The sequence below is a fragment of the Solea senegalensis genome, unplaced genomic scaffold (genome assembly GCF_019176455.1).
Source record: "Solea senegalensis isolate Sse05_10M unplaced genomic scaffold, IFAPA_SoseM_1 scf7180000012571, whole genome shotgun sequence".
NCBI classification, from domain to species: domain Eukaryota; kingdom Metazoa; phylum Chordata; class Actinopteri; order Pleuronectiformes; family Soleidae; genus Solea; species Solea senegalensis.
Window position 1 is genome coordinate 56,356 of NW_025320653.1, and position 21,085 is coordinate 77,440.

General features: G+C 40.3%; 1 protein-coding gene across 1 annotated transcript in view; it reads left to right on the top strand.

Moving 5' to 3' along the window:
• The window catches only part of LOC122759885 (limbic system associated membrane protein), a 66,690-nt gene that overhangs the window by 20,817 nt on the left and 24,788 nt on the right, over positions 1–21,085 (top strand). The window contains exon 3 of the mRNA XM_044014872.1: positions 15,033–15,158. Within this exon, the coding sequence (XP_043870807.1) occupies positions 15,033–15,158 (126 nt within the window). The remainder of the gene's footprint in view (positions 1–15,032; positions 15,159–21,085) is intronic.

Sequence of the window (21,085 nt, forward strand, 5' to 3'; positions counted from 1 at the left end):
TGACACCCACAGGGACGTGTGACAGAAAATATGATGACGAACACACCCTCTTCATTCGCTTTTTATGACAGCAGCTGCAGCTGCTGTGAGCTCAACTCACAAGCTGTGTGTCTGTATGGAGCAATGTGGGGTGGTCTCCAGCTGAGTGAGTCAGGTGCTTTTCACTCCAGCAGCTGTTCACAGCTCCTCACACAGTGAGAATCAACAAGCTGCATGAGTGTCGGCAGATCTCGAAATCAACACTATGGCAGCAAATAATCTACAGCGCTTCATAGACGTTTATCATGGTTCACAACTCAGAAAAATGTGTTTTAATATGGGGAAAATACAGTAAATGTTTGAAGTCATGAGTTAAATAAACTAAAACTGAAAACAGAAGGGCAAATTAAGGCACTCTTTCAAAAATCAAACAGCGTAAATATTAAAATAACAAAAAGCATCAATTCTGTTAAGTCGTATTATGACTTTTTTTTTCATTATGTGAATGCCTATTAAACAACCTTTTACCGTTTAGTTCATCATCATTTCAGAGTGCAGCTGGCTGCCTGCAGTGATGACTTTCACACACACACACACACACATACTCAGTTTGTGGACAGATGATTACTGCAAAATCGGTTATCTGTTTGCCACTTTGTATTACATTAATTGACTGAGCTGACTGAGCCAGCTTGTTTTGCTAGAGTACATCATGCAAAACAGCAGATAACCCCAGAACAGCCATCATGCAAGTTTTGCATTATGCACTGAGCAGTGGAAGTGCAGATTTGCAACAGCACAGCCGAAGCAACACTCTGAAACCCAATGAAAGCAAATGTTTGATGACTTTTTTTTTTTTGACCTCACTTCAGCATTATTACTTGAATTTGCTGGCACTGATAATAATAATGAGCCATCGAGTGGCACGACTACTTATGGATTTCCCATTATAGTTGTAGAAAATTAACAAATCCTAACTCGTGAAATGCCAGAAACAAATGACACTGCAATGATTAACACCATTATTGCTATTTCAGCAATGCTTCCTGCTGCCCATTTTTCAGTTATGGTGCACGAACCTCAGGCCAGACGAAGCCTCACAAAATGGACCCCTTATTGATCGCATCAGTTCTGATTAAACCATGTTTCCTTTTTTCTGTATCCCTTTACGTTGCTGTGGTGGCATTTACCGCCAAGCACTTAGCTGTCTACACACGGTTGTGCTGAGGAAGGGAAAGAACCAGCTCATGAAAGTCCCGTTGACAGCTTTTGTGACACATGTGGTGTTGTAAATGTATACTGTAGTATAGTGGTCATGCAAGCATTAAACCATCAAAGTGCTTACTGTGTTGTGTGGATCAGGAGTATGTGCTGTAAGCTGGTTATTGACATATCACCTCACAGAGGGCTCTTGTTCATGTGGAGATTAATTAGCCAGCAGGGGGTCAATTTCAACAGCAATTTATTTCATGATTCCATGAATAATGTATATTTTAACGAAAGGCATTGTTGTTGTTTTTTTATTTAGTACCAATTATAAGCAAACAGGCAAGTTTATGACTGAGGTATGTAAGATTAGTAGTGTTAAGTTTTGCAGCTACTATTGAAATGCCAGTTAACCCTTAGTGCTCATGGTAAATTGCCATGGGAATAATACGCAACTCCTTATATGGACATCCTGGGGGTGTTGTTTATAGGTCACATATTCAGGCATTTTTTTCGTCTTCTTATGTGTTGTGCAGAAGTCACAAAATAGAGCTTTTTTCATTTGTTTTTGTTCATAAAAACGAGCCAGGCGAACTTTGAGCTGTGATGTATTTTCACAAATTTCACAAATTCAATCTGATTTTAAACATTTTGAGTACTTTTGGCTCAGGTGTGTTTATATAGTTGGTGAAAATGTTTTTTATGTCATCAGATTGCCTAGGTTGTGCTGAAAAAAATGTAAGACGCTCTATACTGCTCATTCTTATAGCCTCTGTATATACTGTACATTTAAACCCCAAATGCTCTGTGCTCTAAGGGTTAAATTAACTGAATAATTTATCAACAAATTACTTAGTTCATCTCTTAAGCTAAAAAGACACTGACAGAATAAATCAAACAATGTTGTTTGTTTGAAACACAGTTCTGTCCTCGAATTGTCCCAAAACTTCACAGTTCAATGTCATTAGGAAAGTTAGAAGGCAATGCTATGAATAAACAAAATAGCAGAAATCTTTGACTTTCTATCTTATTCTGTGACATTTTGGTGTTGCATTGTGTACATAAATGTGGGTTTGTGCTGTCTCTCTCTTTACATACAGATCGTACTGTCACGTGTGAGCTGGCTGTGTCGCATTGTTCCCCATTGCTGTTTTATAATTAGATTCTGTAGAGTCTGTCGGTGAGGCTGCAGACCGAAGTAAATGAAGAACCTTTCGGGGTTAAGAGTTAATGGCTGCTTACCAAAAGAGCTGGGAGACCTGTAGTCTGGGAAAGGATGTGAATCGTTAATGGCCACATGTACACAGAATGCACTTATACATCATTGAACCCGCACACATACACACAAAATCACTCTCCTTATTATAGGATGCACTTTAATCTGGCGAATGGAGGCGGATCATGAAGTATTGATTGGTTGGTGTTGATTGCAGGTTTGACTTCCACCTCCCATCCTGGGGGAGGTGCATCTGAATGCCACAATAATCTGTAATTTGATAGATCTCTGTTAATGTGAGCCAATGAAAAAAATGTACTGTATGTTGTTGCTTCGATCTCGTTGTTTCACAATGAATTTGCATAATCAGTACGGCCACATCTAAGTTTAGTAGCGTGTAATGAGAGCATTCAATACCCCCGTTAATGGACAGCTTGTTTTTATGGCAAAGGATCATCTCTTGAATATTTACGTGTTCTGTGAAACTTCCAAAGCTCATTTAAATGTGCATTTTTAATGTAATTATTCCCTTTGAAACTTTTTTTTATCAATTTCCTCAAGTGATATTTTGAATCCTTAAGTGATTTTACTGTTGATATCACAATACATTTAAATATTAATGCATTTTTTGTTGGTTTGTTTTGTTTCTCCTAATAAAACTGCAGCAATAGCGACATTAGGAGAAAAAGAATGGTTTGCTTAACACCTCCAGCTCTCAATCAGAAGCTAAGGTTTTGCTGAAACAGCTGTAACTGGATGAGACTTGGAATTGCTCGGACAAAATAAATAGGAGGTGATGGCGCTGAGAGGGAAATGGGAAGTAGTGGGGCATAAAAGGCGTCTAAACTGAGCTGCATACATATATGGGTTTTGAGGAGCGTATGATCTCCAATAAACCTTGTCTGGACAAAGTGACATAATGAGGGATGGCATTTGGAAGTGGAAGTGCAAAGGGCAGGCAGTGGTTTTAAAGAGCTGAATAAATGATACCTGTAGAGGGAAAGGCAGCCACTGAAGCCAGTCTTCTATAACCTTGGATTTAGCTTGTCTACTCATCTTTGTTTTTCTCATTATCATGAGCTGTATGATATCATAAGCCCCTAAATCATCAGATGGCTTTAATGCAAAAATCTTCTCTCACCGTTTTTTTTTTTGTTGGCAAGCCCTCCAGTCTCTGTGGACGTTGAGCAAAGCTATTGCACCTGAGGAGGCAAAGGATTTACTGAGGTACCTCCATTAGGCCAAGATAAGAATTACATCTTATGCTGAATTTAAACATAGTGTTTCTTTTCCCATAAAATGAACTAATGGCGACTCATGCGCTTGTGAAAAATATCTATCTTCACCCTCCCTGGCCACTCATGTAGAGCTTGTTAGCAAGAACAGCATCATCTCTGCCGCACACCACTTGTTTTTCCTCTCTTCACGCAAACACCAATTAAATTTTTTTGCATTAGTTGCTCGCCTTTTGGGACTCTTATTGGAAAAAACACCTCTTATAAAACAACAACAAAAATATTTCCTTAATTAATCACCTTGTTGTCTTCAAGTAGACGGAGGACAGATGAAAATGTGGTTGGTCTCAAATGGAAGAAAGTGGCTGTTTTTCATTATTATTATTTTAGAATGTCACAGAAAACACTTTTTATTTCTCCCTCACGTCTATCAGTGCCTCCAGCAGACCATCACATCTGTCTCATATCCGCTACTTCCTTTGAAAGTTTCTTCGGCATCTTGTTTTTTTTTTTTTAAAGTACTGCCTATGCTGACGGTTACAGTTTTTTGGTTAAGGTGGTGTCTTGTACTCTGTCCTCACCTCTCTCTCTCTCATCTGCCTTCATTTTGCCTCATGTGTTTTCACAACAGTGAAAGAGAAGATAGGGCAGGATGGCGGGTGGCGGGGCTGCTGCACCGGCATTGCCAAGCAACTTGAGCAGCAGTAGTAACAGCAGAGTCAGCCAACCCTCTCACACTTATGCATTCTCTTTTCTTTCAATTCAGCAACGCTAGGCAGGGAGGTGTGTGTGTGTGTTGACATTTTGGCTCATCCTCATATCTTTAAAGGGCATTTTGGGGGTTAAGACCTGGTTTTGGAACACAAAGTGCGCATCGCATAGTGCGTCAGGGTCCTGTAGTATCTGACTTCACCATCGGGTGGCAGTGTAAGTCTGGAGGCAGGGAATGGGACACATTCCTACCAAAGAAGAAGAGAAGGATGCTATAGCTCTCTCAGACACGTCTGGTTCGAGAAGCTCACAGATGAACAGTCTAATCGGCCAGGTCGAGGCTTGGATGACTATCCTTGGCGACTACTTCTTGTTGTCGAAATGTTTTTTTCTGCTTGGTGAACGGGGCTTATACTCCACCTACCGCTGGGGCTGAAATTCAGTTTGCGCATGCGCTGTCCTGCTCTTTGCATGTGGTTCCAAAATTCTGGGCTGCACAGTGCAGGTGCGCATTGATGACGATACGCACTGGGTCTGCACACGCTTTGTGCGAAAGTATACCAGGGCCTTTAGAATTGGGTTTAGGTTAGGGTAAGGGTTAGGTTTAGGCACTTATCTGTGATGGTCAAGGTTTAGGGTAAGGGACTAGGAAATGTATAATAAGGGTCCTCACTATGAATGAAGTGCAGACGTGTGTGTGTGTGTGCAAAATACACACCCTGAAGTTTTATAATAAACAGGATCGGGGCTCACCTTTATTTTGCAAAATGCAATACGCATGCCGGCAAATGTGTCTGTACATTTGTGCTCCATCATTGCGTTGATTTACAAAGCCGATGTGAATAACTGGAGACATCACTGGTGCCTATAAACAGTAACTCACACAGCATATACTGTCACCGCCAAACAAAATGTGTGACTGTATTGTGTGTTTGTGTGTGTGTGTATGATTCAGTTGTAAAACTACAACCAGAGACTCAGCCACAAGGTGTAGCATTAATCTAAAGAGATATCCTTTATCAACACAAGCACATTGCAGACATTTGGAGATGTAGCATGGAGATTATATTTTGCTATTTTCTTCCCTTTCATCGTTTCTATTTCCTCTGGCCTTTTTCCTCTCTCAAGTCCCTCTCTAAGCCTTATTATGTGTTGGGGTGCCATTTTGGCCACAGATTTATCAGGTTTCTGGGAGAAAGTCATTTGAATGGCCTTAACTCTACAATTTAGTTTGTGGACTAACATCGCCTTGCATGATTGCCTTGCATGGGGAAGGTGCCACCAGAGGTTGCCGCAACATTTTGTCTAAGGTTCAGTATTTCTTCTCTATATATGTATATATTTATTAAAAAACATAATGTGTAATATTACAAATGAGACTGTAGTGTTATTCATTTTGTTGTAAATTTGTCTCTTTCAGTCAGGAACCTTCATGTCATAGTTAAAACTACTTAATAATACTGTTACCGCTCCACTCTTTTGCTCCAAGCAGCATACTCAGCTAAACAGGGAGCGCAATGCAGGAAACCCCTGCACATGAGTGAGCCCAAGCAAGACAGACATTTCCCTACTATACAGCTCTAGCACGACTCTACTCTCTACTCGTGTTTTTCTTTTCGTTTTGTTTTTTTTGCTTTTCCATTAGGGATAGTACCTGGTACCTGGTCCTTTTTTTTAGTACCTTCCAAGCGAGCTGAGCCGCTGCAAAAAATTTGACGTCGACAGACTGACCGCCACCGATTGGCAGTGAGTGTCGTCACGTGAAGAGTCATGAGCGCGACATCCGACGCAAGAATTAAATCATGTCAAAATGTCAAAACTGTAGATCAGTTGAAGAGACTTAAAAGTCCTAAAAACATGTGTTAATCTCCAAAATCTCAATACTTCTGGTGTGTTTCTGACGTAAGCCGGCAATCATGAGCCAAATCACATCCCCTTCCACCTTATTTCACTTCAGTGACTGCGCTCCAATCATGCAGAAAGTACTGAACTCATTTTTTGTTTATCCTAACGATTCAGCACACTGAAAAGAACTTGTCACTCGGCAGTTTCGTGCAGCCGTGCTGTGATTACCCACCGACGTTGAGGAGTAATGGAAAACGACGTGCCCGATACCAAACCGAGTAGAGCCGTGTAGTGCTTGAACTGTATAACGGAAAAGTGGCATTAGACTCAGATCTGGGAAGATAGAGGCTGGGGTGGTGGCAGCAAAGCTTGGACAGTGGCAGTGGGGCATTTGACTACCCTTTCCCTCATGAACTAATGTAAGGCTTCAATCACCAATCACTACAACTACCCATTGTTGTTTGCTGCACGCTCTGCGACGATTTATAAAGCGCAAACGTGCAGGGAAACCAGACAGCAAGACAATTCCCCATGATCCCTCGCTGCTTTTGTTAATGTTTCAACTTACCCCATAGCACCAGAAATGATATACTCTGTCTTATTGTTTAATATTATGAACTGGAAACCATATCTATACATCGATCTAATAATAAAACGCGTTCACTCAAACTTAAACTGCAGAATGAAATCCTGAGTGGCAGCACGTGCTAAACTTGAACCCGCGTTGATGGTCAGTGTCCTGACAGGCTGAAGAAGAGCGTCCCTAATCTTACACGAGGCGTTGGTAAATTAATTATTGAATATTGTGTATAATAAGTGGCACTGGTGCTGCAGTGTGTTTATTGTCTGAGATTGCTTTCATTCTCACCTACTGCTCCGCCCTCACAGCAGCATATTATGGGCTGCTGTCAGCCCCCTCCCCTCCTACACCTCTCCAGTATAGCTGCGGTTTTCCCCTCCTGACCCTCTCTTGTTCCTTCAGCTGCCACAGCAGCAGCAGTTAAAGCCTGGGAATATTTGGAACTAATTAATTTGGCGTCTAATGGTCAGACTACTCAGCTCTCCTTTGTGTTTATTACTAGGTTTTGCGATACTCTTGTTACTACCTCTAGGACAGGCTGTGTTTGTGTTTATGATAAAAAATACCTTCTAACACTGTCCGATTGCACACGTTTTCCAATCCAAGGAAAAAAGGAAATCCAAAGGAAATCCAATCCCTCCACCCAGACGTGACGTTTTAAATGAGTGAAAATCAGTATGTGGCAATCAGTGCCAAGGGAATGCAGATGTAAATTAGCTCTGAGCTTTAATTTGGCACCGTTCTTCAAATGGTGACGCTTGTGTTTTTTTACCGTAGACCGCGTAGAAAAAGAAGACGTAATTTTCTTGTCAGTTGAAGCTAAACAAAAGGCACCTTTTGCCTGCAACGTGTTGCAGAAAGAACACCTCAGCCTCAAAATGTCCATCTGGACCTTTTTGCTTATTTTAACAATAAAAGCAATATCTGGCAGTTATTTACATTTGACTCCATGTTAGAATAGTATGTTTACAATTTCAAATGAAGAAAAACAAAACGTTTTATTTAGAAAAAAAACATGCTGTAATGCAAAGTGCAAACGTGTCGTCTGCGATACGCTCGGTGTTAAAGGGTTCATTTCACTGATCGCTTTCAAATCCAAACCGAGAGTTCTCTACAACACGCACTTGTTTTTCATAATGTGCTTGTATATTTAATGTGGATTCTTTTTATATGTGTTCTGTTTGTGTAACTGTTGAGCGTTTCGTATTTGCTGCTGCCTGTCTTGGCCGTGACTCCCTTGAAAAATACTCTGCAGGCCTGCTGAAGCTTTCACAAGCTGGATGTGACCCTCAGGCCTCCAATTCACAGTCACTGATTCACCTTGGTGGCCAACAAGCTGCTCATATTGTTCTTTGGTCGGAAGGTTTGTTTCTGACCTTGTTTTATAGAAAGCAGGTAATTGGCAGTAAAGCTTCTTCGCACTAAAAAGCCAAAGAGCTGCAAGTGCTTTTTCCTGATTATCTTCTAATGGTTTCAAATTAGCTGAGCATAATCGTGCGCCTTTTCTGCACTTGCTGCCACATCACTCCTCTAAATGTCACATTGCGAGCCAGCAGGGGTATGTATGGGAGCGAAATGAGCTAAAGGCGAAATATACAAAACATGTAAAATGATGCAAAGAGGCAATCCAGAAGATTCATGGATAACAACGCGTTTGATATTCTAAGATCTAATTGTGTTTGTGCTCTGCTCATCTTTCTCTGACATTGTGTCTGGTTTGAAATCCAAACATTCACAGATTTTAGCGAGTTTATGATTCAAAGCTCAGAGCTGTTTATTGTTGTTGTGTTTTTTTATTATTATTATTGTTTGCTGCATGTGTCCCATAGAGTGGACTTGAGTTTGGTGCAGTAATCCTTGAATTGTAATGAATGGGTTTCGCTTGAATATAAAGCAATATGACAGAGTCCAGGTGGGCAAGGTTGCACGTCCTGTTCCCTGCTGCCTTCCCCACTTCTATGCAGAGGCTAATGTTATGCCCAATATGCCTACATGTGACCAAGCAAGAGTGCTGCCATGTTTTTTTTTCTTTTTCTGCTTTCAAGAACAGACCACCTGTGATTGTAAGAAATGGAAACGCAGGAGGGGAGAGATGTGGGGTGGGAGTAAGAGAGCACTGAGGAAATATTTTACAAGTCTCTCAGGGTGCATTCTAAAAACGTTGCTCTTGGTTCACTTCAAGCGGAATACAACACAGGGCATTGTGGGTAAACACAATCAAAGTATACACGCGTGTAGAACGATAGTCGGGAGACGTTGTTGCAGCGTACGTGTCGAACTACACGAAAACCCCAAGGATTTGATGCGGCTCCATGTTATGTTATGTGGCAGAAACAGAAGTTGTCCTGCATTAACCAACAGATGAGCAGGTTTTCTTATCCGTTGTTTGCCATGTCTTCTTCTTCAGTAATTCTTGATGCAGCGCCACCTCAGGCGAGGAGGGGAATGCGTTATTCTGAAGGTTCGCTTCGTTTCACTAAAGTGCGAAAGTGTGAAAGTAAACTCAGACCGGCTGAATGTTGCAACCCCCAGTCGTGCCGAGTCTAGCGGACTTAGGTGTGACCTAAGTAAACTCTGAATCAACAGGGAATCTGGACTTAAGATATTTCCTGATCTTAATGAAATAAACTGCTCTCTAACATACTGCAAGTATGCTGTATCTCTTTATGTAGTCTCTGGTGTGGTTGACAGAGTGAGACTCACTGAATTGCCAATCAATAATGATGCCTTTGTTTGTTTTTTTTGTTTTAATGTGTGTTTAATGATGTTTGTTCACTGTCTATTGTGCCGTGTTTGTTAGCTTCATTTCCCAACAAACCGCCCTAGTTTACATACATAAACTCGCTGATGTTCACTTTTGTGTCGTTGTAAATTAGAGAGTAGATTGCATTTAAAGTTCTTCATTGCAGTCATATGTGTGAGAGAGTCACATAGTGCCACCTGTCCTACTCTGAAAGAATTAGAAACATGATTTGTTCCTTTAAATCCATCCCATTGAAAAACAAATGTTTGATTTTTTTTTTTCCCCCAGTATGAATGTTTTAAAATCATGTCACATGTAAATGAAGAGAACCCCAACATTGACTCTTTGAAATGAACCAAGATGCGTAAAAATCAAGTGATAAGAGAAGTAACTTGTTAATTGTGCAGCTTGTGTAAGAACAGATTAAAACACACATGATGTGTTTGCTTATAATGCAGACTTATAGTATTAATGTCTCAACTTGTGGAGTAGATCTAAATGTTCACTCACCTAAACCTTTTGTTTTGAGAGGTTTTGTGTCGTGGAATCATTGTGTCAAATTATTTTGCAAATACATAGAGTGAATGAAAGGAGAGTGAGTCATTAATAATTTAAAAATACACGTACACAAATACACACGCACCCTAATTATTCTTGCTCCATGTGTGTTTGTGCCTTTAGCTGCGTCTTGCCTTTCTGTCTTACTTTCTTTCTTTGAAATTTTAAATTGGAGTTGAAAGCAAGGTCAAGGTATTATAATGTTTTGAGGTTTATTATTCATGAGGAATTGGAAAACCAAACCAAATAGGATATGACTATTTGAAATGTATTTTTAGGTTTTTAGTCTAGTGTTTATTTATTTATTCAGTGGTTAGATAGTGGTTGTGGAGCCTGCAGTTTGCGATGTTCGGCCATGAATCAGGGCAACAAAATTCATGGCATCGAAGTGAGTGTTTGCCTGTTAGGGATGAGCGTTGTGAACTGGTATTTAATTGGTTGTGGTCAGTCAATGCCGAGGTATCAATAAGCATCTGGATAAATGGTGCCACTGTTGATATCTTGGTTTGTTTTATTCTAATTTCACTTTAGAACGTTTGGGAATGTGAATGTGCCATTTGTGAGCAATAACAAAGCTGCTGCAGTTAGGCTGTTATATGTTACACTGTGTTGTTTACTCTTTAGCCGTCATGGTGGACAAGCGCTGGGATGTTTGGGCTCTGGTTGCTAGAGTTAAAACTTTGAAATGCAACAGTCAGTGTGTTTGAGTTTCTGCTGCTGTGATTGTTACTGGAACCGCAGCGTCCTTGGCTTAGCTTTGCTTGTTTTAAGAAATTCCTAATAATCCCATGAACGTTGCCACTCGAGCAGCAGTTACAAAAGTCGGCCCAACCCCAGTCTAACACTTTTGAATGAGGGAAAATGACTAATGGACTGTCAAGTGAAAAAAAGCATCCAACTTTTTGACAAAAAAATACATTGACATACATAACATTTATCATCATAGTTGAAAAATAATATTGCTTGTTTTGATATGGAACACTAAATTGTTCACAATGAATGTATTTATGATGCAAAATGAATCAATTAAATAAAAAAAAAACATGCAGAAATAACTCATTATAACTAGATATTAAGTGGCAGGCCACAAAATTAATTTGAGTTTAAAAAAAAAAAATACAGCCCTTCACACCTACAGTGGAGTCCATTGGTTTTGGCAGGCTTATACATGACAAGTACTGGTATTGATAAGCAGTATTGGTATCCGATAAAATCGTAAAGATACCATTCCTGGTGCTTACAGTGTTCGTCACAAGTGTTGCTTCGTATCCCTGCCCTGAGGGGAAACATTAGCAGACTGCAGTCTACCTCTGTGGAATTCATCCATCCTGCAGTTGCAGTAGTAAAGTACTTTTCAAATGGCTGCCCTTTCCAACATTGTTCCTTTAAGGTTGACCTATGTGATTACAATTCACTTCTTTCTTCGCCCTCCTCCTCCTCCACGGTTGACAGCAGGATCCCAGACAGAGGACTGTTAGAGCTGAAATGTCATTCACACTTTTTTTTTCCCCCCCTTTATTATTGTCTCCCTTTTGTTCCATCTTGCCTCTTTTTTTCACTGCTCACCCTGTCTTTCCTCCCCCCCCCATTTATAGGGGTGACAGGGTTATCAGAGTATGAGCGATTGTTGTTTCCTCCACAATCCATTTTTATCAATGCGCTTGAGGATTAATTCTCCAGTCACATATTCCGCTCAGCCAATCAACTTCCCCCAACCCGCCCCGCTTTGGTTGTTTGAAAAAGCCAATTGGATTCTTTGTCACCTCAATTGAGTGCCACCACCCCGACATCCCCTCATTTCATCTCCCCATATCTGCAAAACACATCTTCATTTTGGCTTGGTCTTTTGACTACAGCAATAATTCTGTATGACTTCATTTAAGATGCTGTTTGCAGCGAGTGTGACTGTCTTGTCAGTTAGCATTAGGGAGATGGTTTACTCGGGGTTACTGTGTGTGTGTGTGTGTGTGTGTGTGTGTGTGTGTGTACAGAGAGAGGGGGAGAGATGTTAGTATGGCTGTGAGGCTGATCGTACAGAGACAGCGCCGCCGTAATAACTTTGCGGGAAAAACAATCTAAAACAGAGAAAGTCTGAAATATTGTTGCTTGTGAAAACATTGTTATGTAAGACATGGTGCAGCTTCATTTCAATTCAACACAGCAGGTTGATTTAAAAAGCATATGCTTGTATTTGTATCGGTACATACACATGATCCCACACACTGCATTTCTTACAAATGTGCTTGCACTTTCAGTAAAGTTTTTTTCCACTGAGGTCAAACCATGAACACCTGTCAAGCAGAGCCACCGAAATGAAAAGCACTGTAACCTCTGGCATGCGTCGAAACCACAACAAGAGTATGTCTATTATGCATTATTTACTTTAGGGCTAGTGAGTTACTTTAATGGAGCAGTTGGACTTTAAGTGCCCCGTTTATGGACACATTTACAACAGTTTTTGAGAGCAGGTACTGTGTTATGTTTTACACCAGCAGTTGTTGACACTTTTAAGCAGGTAGCCAACAAGCTTTGATTTTTTTTATTACCCAGCCTCGCGTTGATTTGGATGGCTAAACAGAGGTGAAACTAAAGCATTCAAGGTTCATTACTTCTTACTCAGAGTTCCGATGCAATATTATAAAATTGAAATGTTGGCAACATTCTTCTATTTCCACCCTGTGAACTCCATCAGATGGTTAAGGAAGTCTTTTTCTCTTACTGTGACAACACAAACAGACCAAGGTGCTGAGCGGTGTCAGCTCTCATTTGATTCCTTCAAATGAGAGCTTTTTTTTTATTTTTTTTTATTTTATTTTTTTTAAACCTTCTTTATATTTGTCTGACAAAACTTGTTCAACACAACTGTTGATTTTTTTTTGTTTTTTTTTAATTAAATCAAATGAAGATTGACCTGTAACTTAGTCTTATTCATGAATATAAAATGATGGAATGATGGAAAATTGAGGCCGAATGAATAAATAAAAATGTAATATTCAATATTTTACCGAGTGAAGGTTTGCCAAAGAATATTCTAAAAAGATGGTTCTAAAATGTGTCATTCAATCATGGGATTTTGACACTGTTCCTCAGTAACATGCTGAATTGGTGAATTGTAATTTATATAGTGAAAGAAAACCAGAAACATTAAACACTAAAACCTGGTTGAGTGTCTTGTTGGGAGTGATTGGGTTCATCGCAGCAATATGACCTTGCCCATGTGTCAAGTCCATAAAAATGCAGACCCGACACGTGGATGTTAGAAGAGTAAACCCACATATCACAGGTTCAGAGGAAAAGAGCTATTCCCTCCCTCATTCGTCCTGCATTATGCCTGTTCCAACATTCATCATTTTGCAGACCCATTGATCATTATTTGTACCTCTGCATATCTGCATACACGATACCTTATCCCAAACCCTTCACCCACAGCTTGTGAAAACAGTGATGTATGCCCGCGCCGCATCTTTCATGATTGATTGCATCTTAGCTGCTGACTCACTTTAAAGCGAACTGTACCTTCTTAATTCATCAGTTTTTTGTTTTTTTTTGTTAAGGTTTCTGTCTCCCTCTACGTCCCTGTTTGTACAGGAGTGAGCGCAGTAGGGGTAGATAGTGATCGCGAGGCAGCAGGATGATCATAAAGCACCACCTCAAGACCAGACCAGTCTTACTTTAAACATCAGTTTCACAAACACACACTTGCACCCACACAGACATTTTTCATTTCACCTTCTTGTATTAAAAACCGTCTTTGCTCACAGTATGCGTTTGAACACGGAATCAGTGCCAAGTGTCGGGTTTGTCCCATAAGACAAGAGCTGCGATGAGTTTTCATGAGCTCAGGTCCCGGGGCAGGAGATTAAATTGCTTATTTGGATCCTAGGTTGAGAGAGTTTACTCAAAGCAACTCTGAGTGATACAGTAGTAAGGGGGGTTTCTAAAGCTTCTTCTTCAAACTCCTCCTTTCATTTGAGAGAATCAAGGTCAGCTTGTGCTATAAAGAGTTTCTTCTCTTTATAGCCTGTATAATAGTAAGGCAGCTGGCATGGTAAACAAGCAGGGTCCATAGTGCAGTGTGGTGTAAAAACTTTGATAAGAACTTGTGTCTTGGAGAAAGATGCATTATAAAACACACACAGTACTTCATGTTACGCAAAAAGAGCACATAAGTAAGTGTTAGCAAACAGTTACTACAACCACATGCGGCCCGCCACTCATGAAAACATGGCCCGTGACCTACAAAACAAGCACTTTTACTTTGAAATTCTGTGAAATGTCTTTCTGTGTGGAGTGTGCATGTTCTCCCTATGTGTGTGTGGGTTTTCTCTGGGTTCTCCGGTTTCCTCCCACAGTCCCAAAACATGCAATGTGGGGATTAGATAAATTGGACACCAATGTAGGTGTGAGTGTTAGAGTGAATGGTTGTTTGTCTCTATGTGTCCCCTATGATGGACTGGTGAACTGTCCAGGGTGTACACCCGCCTATTGCTCTACGTGAGCTGAGATTGGCACAGCTCCCCCCCTGCGACCCTCATGTGGTAGATGTTTCCTTCATCCATGATGACACATCATAGTCATTTTAGCTGTGTAAGAATGGCTTCACAAAGTAAAGCGTAACACCACAAATATAAGTAAAAGACAATGACCTTGCTTCATTTAAGACATTAGCAAACAATTTTCTTTAATGTCCATTTTGAAAATGATGGCGCAATGTAGAATAAAATGTAATTTAGGTCATATCTATGGTGTAACTGACTCAGTAAGATATACCTTACCCCTTGCTTATTCATTAGCCCCACCCTCTCATCCAAATATGGTCTTTTTAGGTTTTAAAAAGATCATTCTGACACTGGTAAAAACCGCAGCGTTCACAAACTCTCATGGGATCTCTCATGTTGATCTGTTCTTCGTGTACTCGTCACCTTATTAACCCTGACGTCATTTCTCTCATGTCTCCAGTTCCAGCCAGCATCTACAAGGTGTCAGACGACATCATAGTGAACGAGGGCAGTAACGTGACACTCAGCTGTTTGGCCAGTGGCAGGCCGGACCCTATGATCACCTGGCGGCTGCTTAACCCCTCAGGTAAGAATCACCCACTCAGTACTTATTATCATGAATGTCAGTCTGGATGCATGGCCAGTGGCGTGCCAGAGTTTTTCCTGATAGGAATCCCGCATGACTCTTTTAAGCATTCTAAACAAGGAAGTCTCTCTCAGGACATGTATTCTGGTGCATGGCTATGTAAATGAATATGATTATCTTTGACACATTTTCATATTATCATTTTACCTAAAAGATTTCCTGTCGGTCACTATTTAATCACACAGAGACAAACAGTACGTCTCACACTCTCTTTGCATCTTCAGATTTTGGATTTGCTTTGGAGCAGCTCCCTCACTGTGATGATCTGAATGCTATGATTCATGAGCTGCACTATGATTCACGCAGCAGCACTACCAATGTCGCACATGTCCCTAAAATGTACTCAAATATACTAAATGCTAAAAACAAAAGGAGTACTCATGGGCTTACAATAACTTCAACTTTTAGACAATCAGCAAGATGTATCCCCGCTGACTTTTCTTTAGGTTCTCACAACATTTGGTGCACTTCGCTGACGTCCCATTATTCTTACTTCGTCAGGAGTCTGGCACTGTGCAACCGTCTCAAGCATATGAAGAATGGCTCTTAGAGCTTCTTCCTTCTCAATTTTTCTTTCTTCATAGACACTAAAAGTCTGCTTAATTTTATTTGGACCTCCTTTTGATTTATTCCCAACTTCATTTATTACAACTGTTGCAGAAACAGTTTTTCTTTTTTTTTATCCCAGATGCCAACCATAAATGTATCTGGCCAGCTTGCATGTTATCCACAGCCTTTAGTTTTTAAAATAAATGTGATACTACTCAGTTCATTTGGGTAAATGTACATTTTATTTAGCATTTTATAAGTAGCTCAAAAAAGTAAGTGTAAATCACGGAAAATGAAGCTGTCCAGATCAAGTTACTGAGGTCAAGTGCAGTTATTTTAAAGCTGTAGCATGTAACTTTTCAATGTAAATGAATGCATTGACAAAAACGTTCACACAATGCTGATTAAGACTCTCCGTGTTTCCCAGTATTGCATTGTTTTGTTTTTCGTGTCTGTGGAGACACAAAGTGATGCATTTTACATCATGACTGATGGAGGGAAGGCGTTAGCATATCAGCTACTCGAAGTAAGAGAGTAAAATGCTCTCTGAAGTCACTGAACTGAAATACAGCGGCAGGGATTGTGATGCGCCTCGTTGCTCATGATCGCGACGATCATGATTTTCAGACACATTTCCATGCTAAAAGTTGGAGACTGGCGCAAGTTTTCAGGACTTTGAAGTATTTTTAATTGATCTATAGATCAGCCTTGTTCAGTAAGAGTTTTGTGTCTCTTCCAGTCATGGAGCTCAATGGAACCTCGTCAGAGCAGGCACTAAAAAAAATACCAGGGACTATCGCTAATGGAAAAGCAAAAAAAAAATCGTGCTGTGCCATGCCGAGGTGAGTCAAGTCGTGTCAGGACCACATAGTGGGAAAGTGGCGTAAGAGCCGTCCTTTCAGAAAGCTCTACAGGCTCACCTGAGGCATGTGGGTTAGTCTGGGGGCAGCGACACAAGTTATACACAGTTATGAAATGGATCTTTTGTGATGAGATCATCCCAGCCATGATCCTTATCAGCATGTACTCAGTAGTCAGTACTGTGAGTACTCACAACTGGAACCACAGCCACAATGAACTCGGCTTTTCCTCCTTTTTTACTGTGGTACAGTGTAAAAACGACGATAGTTCAATTTTGTGGTCCTGACCTTTGTCCTCTGAAGACAGCGAAGTCCATTTTTCATCTCTTCATAATGAACAGCTGTCTCAAATAGAACATTCTGGTTGGGGGATCCTCACAGAACGACTAATATTTGTAATTACAGTATAACTGCATACAAATATATAATATGTAGCATCTACCCAGGTTCTTGACTCGGTCTGAACAAAGGCCTTTCTGCATGAAGTCTGCATGTTCTTGCCGTGTGTGTGTGGCTTTTCTCCGGGTACTCTGGTTGCCTCCTACTAGAGATTTGGGGATTAGGCAAATTGGACACTTTAAATTGACCGTAGGTGTGAGAGTGAATGGTTGTTTGTCTCCATGTGGCCCCCCACGACCCTCATGTGGAGGATAAAGAGGTAGAAGATGAATTAATCAATCTGTTTTCAACACTCTTTTCCATGGATATTCATATTTATATTCAAGGTAATGGCCCATTTCATTTTGGTCACCCTTTAATATCGTCATGCACTTTACCCATCTATCGTATTGTGTTAAGACCATGGAGGCTTCACACGACTTTGACTGAATTCAATGAGCACCTGAACAGGCAGCAGTATGTACAGCAATAACTGCTTAATTGCCTTTTTCTGGTGTTCTGATGCCAAAATCTTCTGCCAAGTTTACATATTTTGTACACACCATCAGAATGGGAATATTGATTCATCACTCTATATTATGTGTGGGTTTCTTCGATTGAAGTGATGCTGTTTGTGATTTAAGCTGATTTCTGAGAAAAGATAAATGTACACAACTGCTGATGAGCGGAGATGCTGAAGTTGACAACATCTCCGTTTGATAACAGCTGTGTTCTGATTGAAAGCCATTCTGGGCGTGTGTGTCTTTATCAATTACTGCACCGTCTTGTCACTATCCAGACATGATTCATCAAACATATCTGCTTTTGCACCTTGAAGCTAAATTAAGTGTGTAGGTGTTTTTGCCTCTTTTGTCCGTTTTCATTAGTGTCGAGTGATTTTTAGAAGACGAATCCTGCAAGCCATATGGCTCTAACTGGCTGCCTTACACATCTGTGGCAAGGAAGACTCCTCAAGGTTGGAGATGGCTCACAACATTATTTCTGGTGAAGCTCTTTTAGGAGTTTGACAGCTTTTGTTCCAAGGAAATGAAATGAAATGTGGATATAGCAGAATGGAAAAAGCAATATCCACAGTGGATGATAAAAGCTGCTTTAGACTGCTATATACACCTCTGCAAGTTTTGAGAATGTCTTTCTGTACTCTTTGTTCTTGCTCTCATCATTTACTTTGCCCATGTTTTAAAGTAGTAGGCAGACCACTACTTTAACAAGCCTTTGTTCTTTACTAAAAGATGGAATATATAGAAATGGAAACTGTGTGGCAGAAGGAAAATCCTGTCAACATCCTGCCGGATTTGGATCCTGTTAAGTGTACATGGGCACATGTGTTCGCTGAGATGGGGGTCCCACTCTATTTGCAAACACTTGGCACTATTGTTATTTTTGTTGTTGTTATTGTGGGTGCCTTTCGCCCCAGAATCCATAAGTCTAACCCAGTTCGAGAGTATGTGGGGAACTGCTGAGAGAGATAATGATGTCTGGCAGCCTGTGGTCTCACTGCTTCACGCCTGCGCTTGCCTGGGCGGAGGCGCCACTTTGCTCAGCTAGTGAGGCTCTCAACTATTCGCTGCGCCCACAGATGTTCGCAAAACACAAAATATCAGTCCAAGGCAAAAGTCAAGTCTTTTATTCAGAGTTGTGCGATTGTGCAGCATGTGAATTCAAGTTCAAGTCTCATGGATCAAGTCCAAATGTATATAACATACTTATGTAATTTTAAGTTTATGAAAGGTACTTTAAGTACAGTAAGTGGTCAATTAAATGCAGAAATATTTTACAAATTATTAACTTCACCTGGTTCATGAAGTGGTTCAAATTGTAGGAAAGTAAAAAACCCAAAAAACTCAGAACATTGGTGTTATGAGGTCAAGGGTTGCACTTAAGGATAATTACACTTTAACTGTGACTGTTATTTTGTTCACTTATGGCAAAAATAAATGTATTCAACAGAAATATTTCAAATCTTGGAAACAGCTTTTATTTGCCAGCCTTCATTAATGTTTTTAAGCCAGGTCTGAAATGCTTGCAACTTGACTGGTGTCAGGAGTTCAAGGGCCATTCAAGAGCCTGTTGAATGAATATGCAAATGCCGACGGGTAGTTTTGTGCACATATTGCTGTTCACGGATGAGCGAAAATTCGATGGCACCCGCTTCCAAGATAATCTCCACATGTCTCCGTATTCCCTGGAGTTCTAGGTTTATGAAACCTTCCAGTGACCTCATTATTCTCAGAGACACAAAACCTGTCACCTATTTAAATCGCATCCTAAACTCTAAACCAAACATTAAACCTGCCAAATTGTCATTAGTTAATGACCACACACACAGAATCAGGCACCAAATTACATTCCGAAAGATCGTTTTCTTTTAATTAAGGGCGTGTCTTATTATAATTTGTGGGTGACATCAGAACTTCAGATTAATGATGTCAATCATTCTGATTGTGTTGCTCTGACAGACAGACAATCCTCAGTTTTTCTTTGGCTTTCCTTTGGCTTTCCTTTCCTACTGGAAGTCTTTCTTGACTAGTGTTCACTGAGAAATTGTTTCATGGAAATGAATGTGCATGCCTGCCCTTGACAAAAGAACAAACTGTTTGTCACTGTTTGAAGAATGAAGACACGGCGACATTTTCATATTTCTAGCAGCCCCGGTGAAAATGATGTGCACTACACCCTCTATGTTGATGAACTACAGCAACCACTCTGAGCAAACAGTTCCTACTGTGTGTATATGTGGTGTATATCCAGCATGCGGAAGATGTACTCTCCATATCTTTTTGTTTTTTTTCTAAAGAGTCCGTCCTTTGTCTGCTTTTTGGAACCTTTACTTTAAAGTAGAGAAAGCTGAGGAAAGGTTCAAATGTCTTGATGTCTGTTTGGTAGTTTCTTTACCCTGTGAACACTGTATGAACCGATTTGTGAACAGACAGATCAAAAATGTTTCGGCAGGAAAAAGGTCACTTGTGGATAATCACATTGTTGAGCATCCACACTGAACCCAAAATGGCTCAGAGAGAGACTAAAGGAGTTGTAAAAAGCTATAAAATTCCCCTCCATGCAGTCCATTTACATAACCAACAGACTCTAGCCTGTACATGAAACACAAAACGCCATAGTTTTATTACGTTTTCCAAACACTGCAAGACTTGAAATGTAATTTTCACAAGGGACAAACACGGTTTACAAAATCTGGAGACTAGAACCAGGGGCTTTAAAGTAAAAACCCACAATGGTTTGGTGCCAGATGATGCCTCCAATGCTGGAGTGGACCAAAAGTTGTATTTCATCCCAGGTTTAGTTGGATGAGAGAGATGTAGTAGAGACACTGATCATGTCTGTCGTCATCCTCTACTGGGTTAAATTTATTCAACAATGTATGTACAATGTACAGTGAGTATTATAATGTACACAATTAGTAGACAACATCATATGATGCTGTGTGTGTGTGTGTGTCTGAGAGACACGGTGTCAGGTAGGTTATTACTTGCACCTCTTGGAGATACATGTGTAATCCAGGGATTGTGGCACTGATCTGGGTGAATTCTGCAGAGGTCTCATAATACATCACTTGTATGTGGTTCATGTGGTTCATGCACGAGTTCTTCTCAAGCACTTTCTTTGCTGCCTGGTTTCCATCACCAAAGCAGAAAATGGGGCAAATTGTAGGATTGCAAATATTAATACTCGCCATTACCTTTCATGGAAGAAAATATTAACATTTAAATGTCACAGTCTTTCTATGTGAATCAATAACATGCACACTGGTCTCTTACACAGATTAAGGTTTTTTTTTTTTTATCTTTTTCAAGAGTCTAAAATCTATTTTTCACCTGCGATTTTTCTTTTTATCACCTAAGGCTTCCATGTTCCATTCATTCTATAGAGCACCTAGAATCAATGTTTCCTTTCACTTAATTTGGTCGACTTCCTGTTATTCAGTTTTATCTGAGCTTTAAAGTCCTTTGACTCATCGACCTGTCTCTGATGAGACGATAGCTCTTATAAATCAATAAGCATTAACGGCTTTTAACTGGATCTCCTTCGTCCATGCAATTC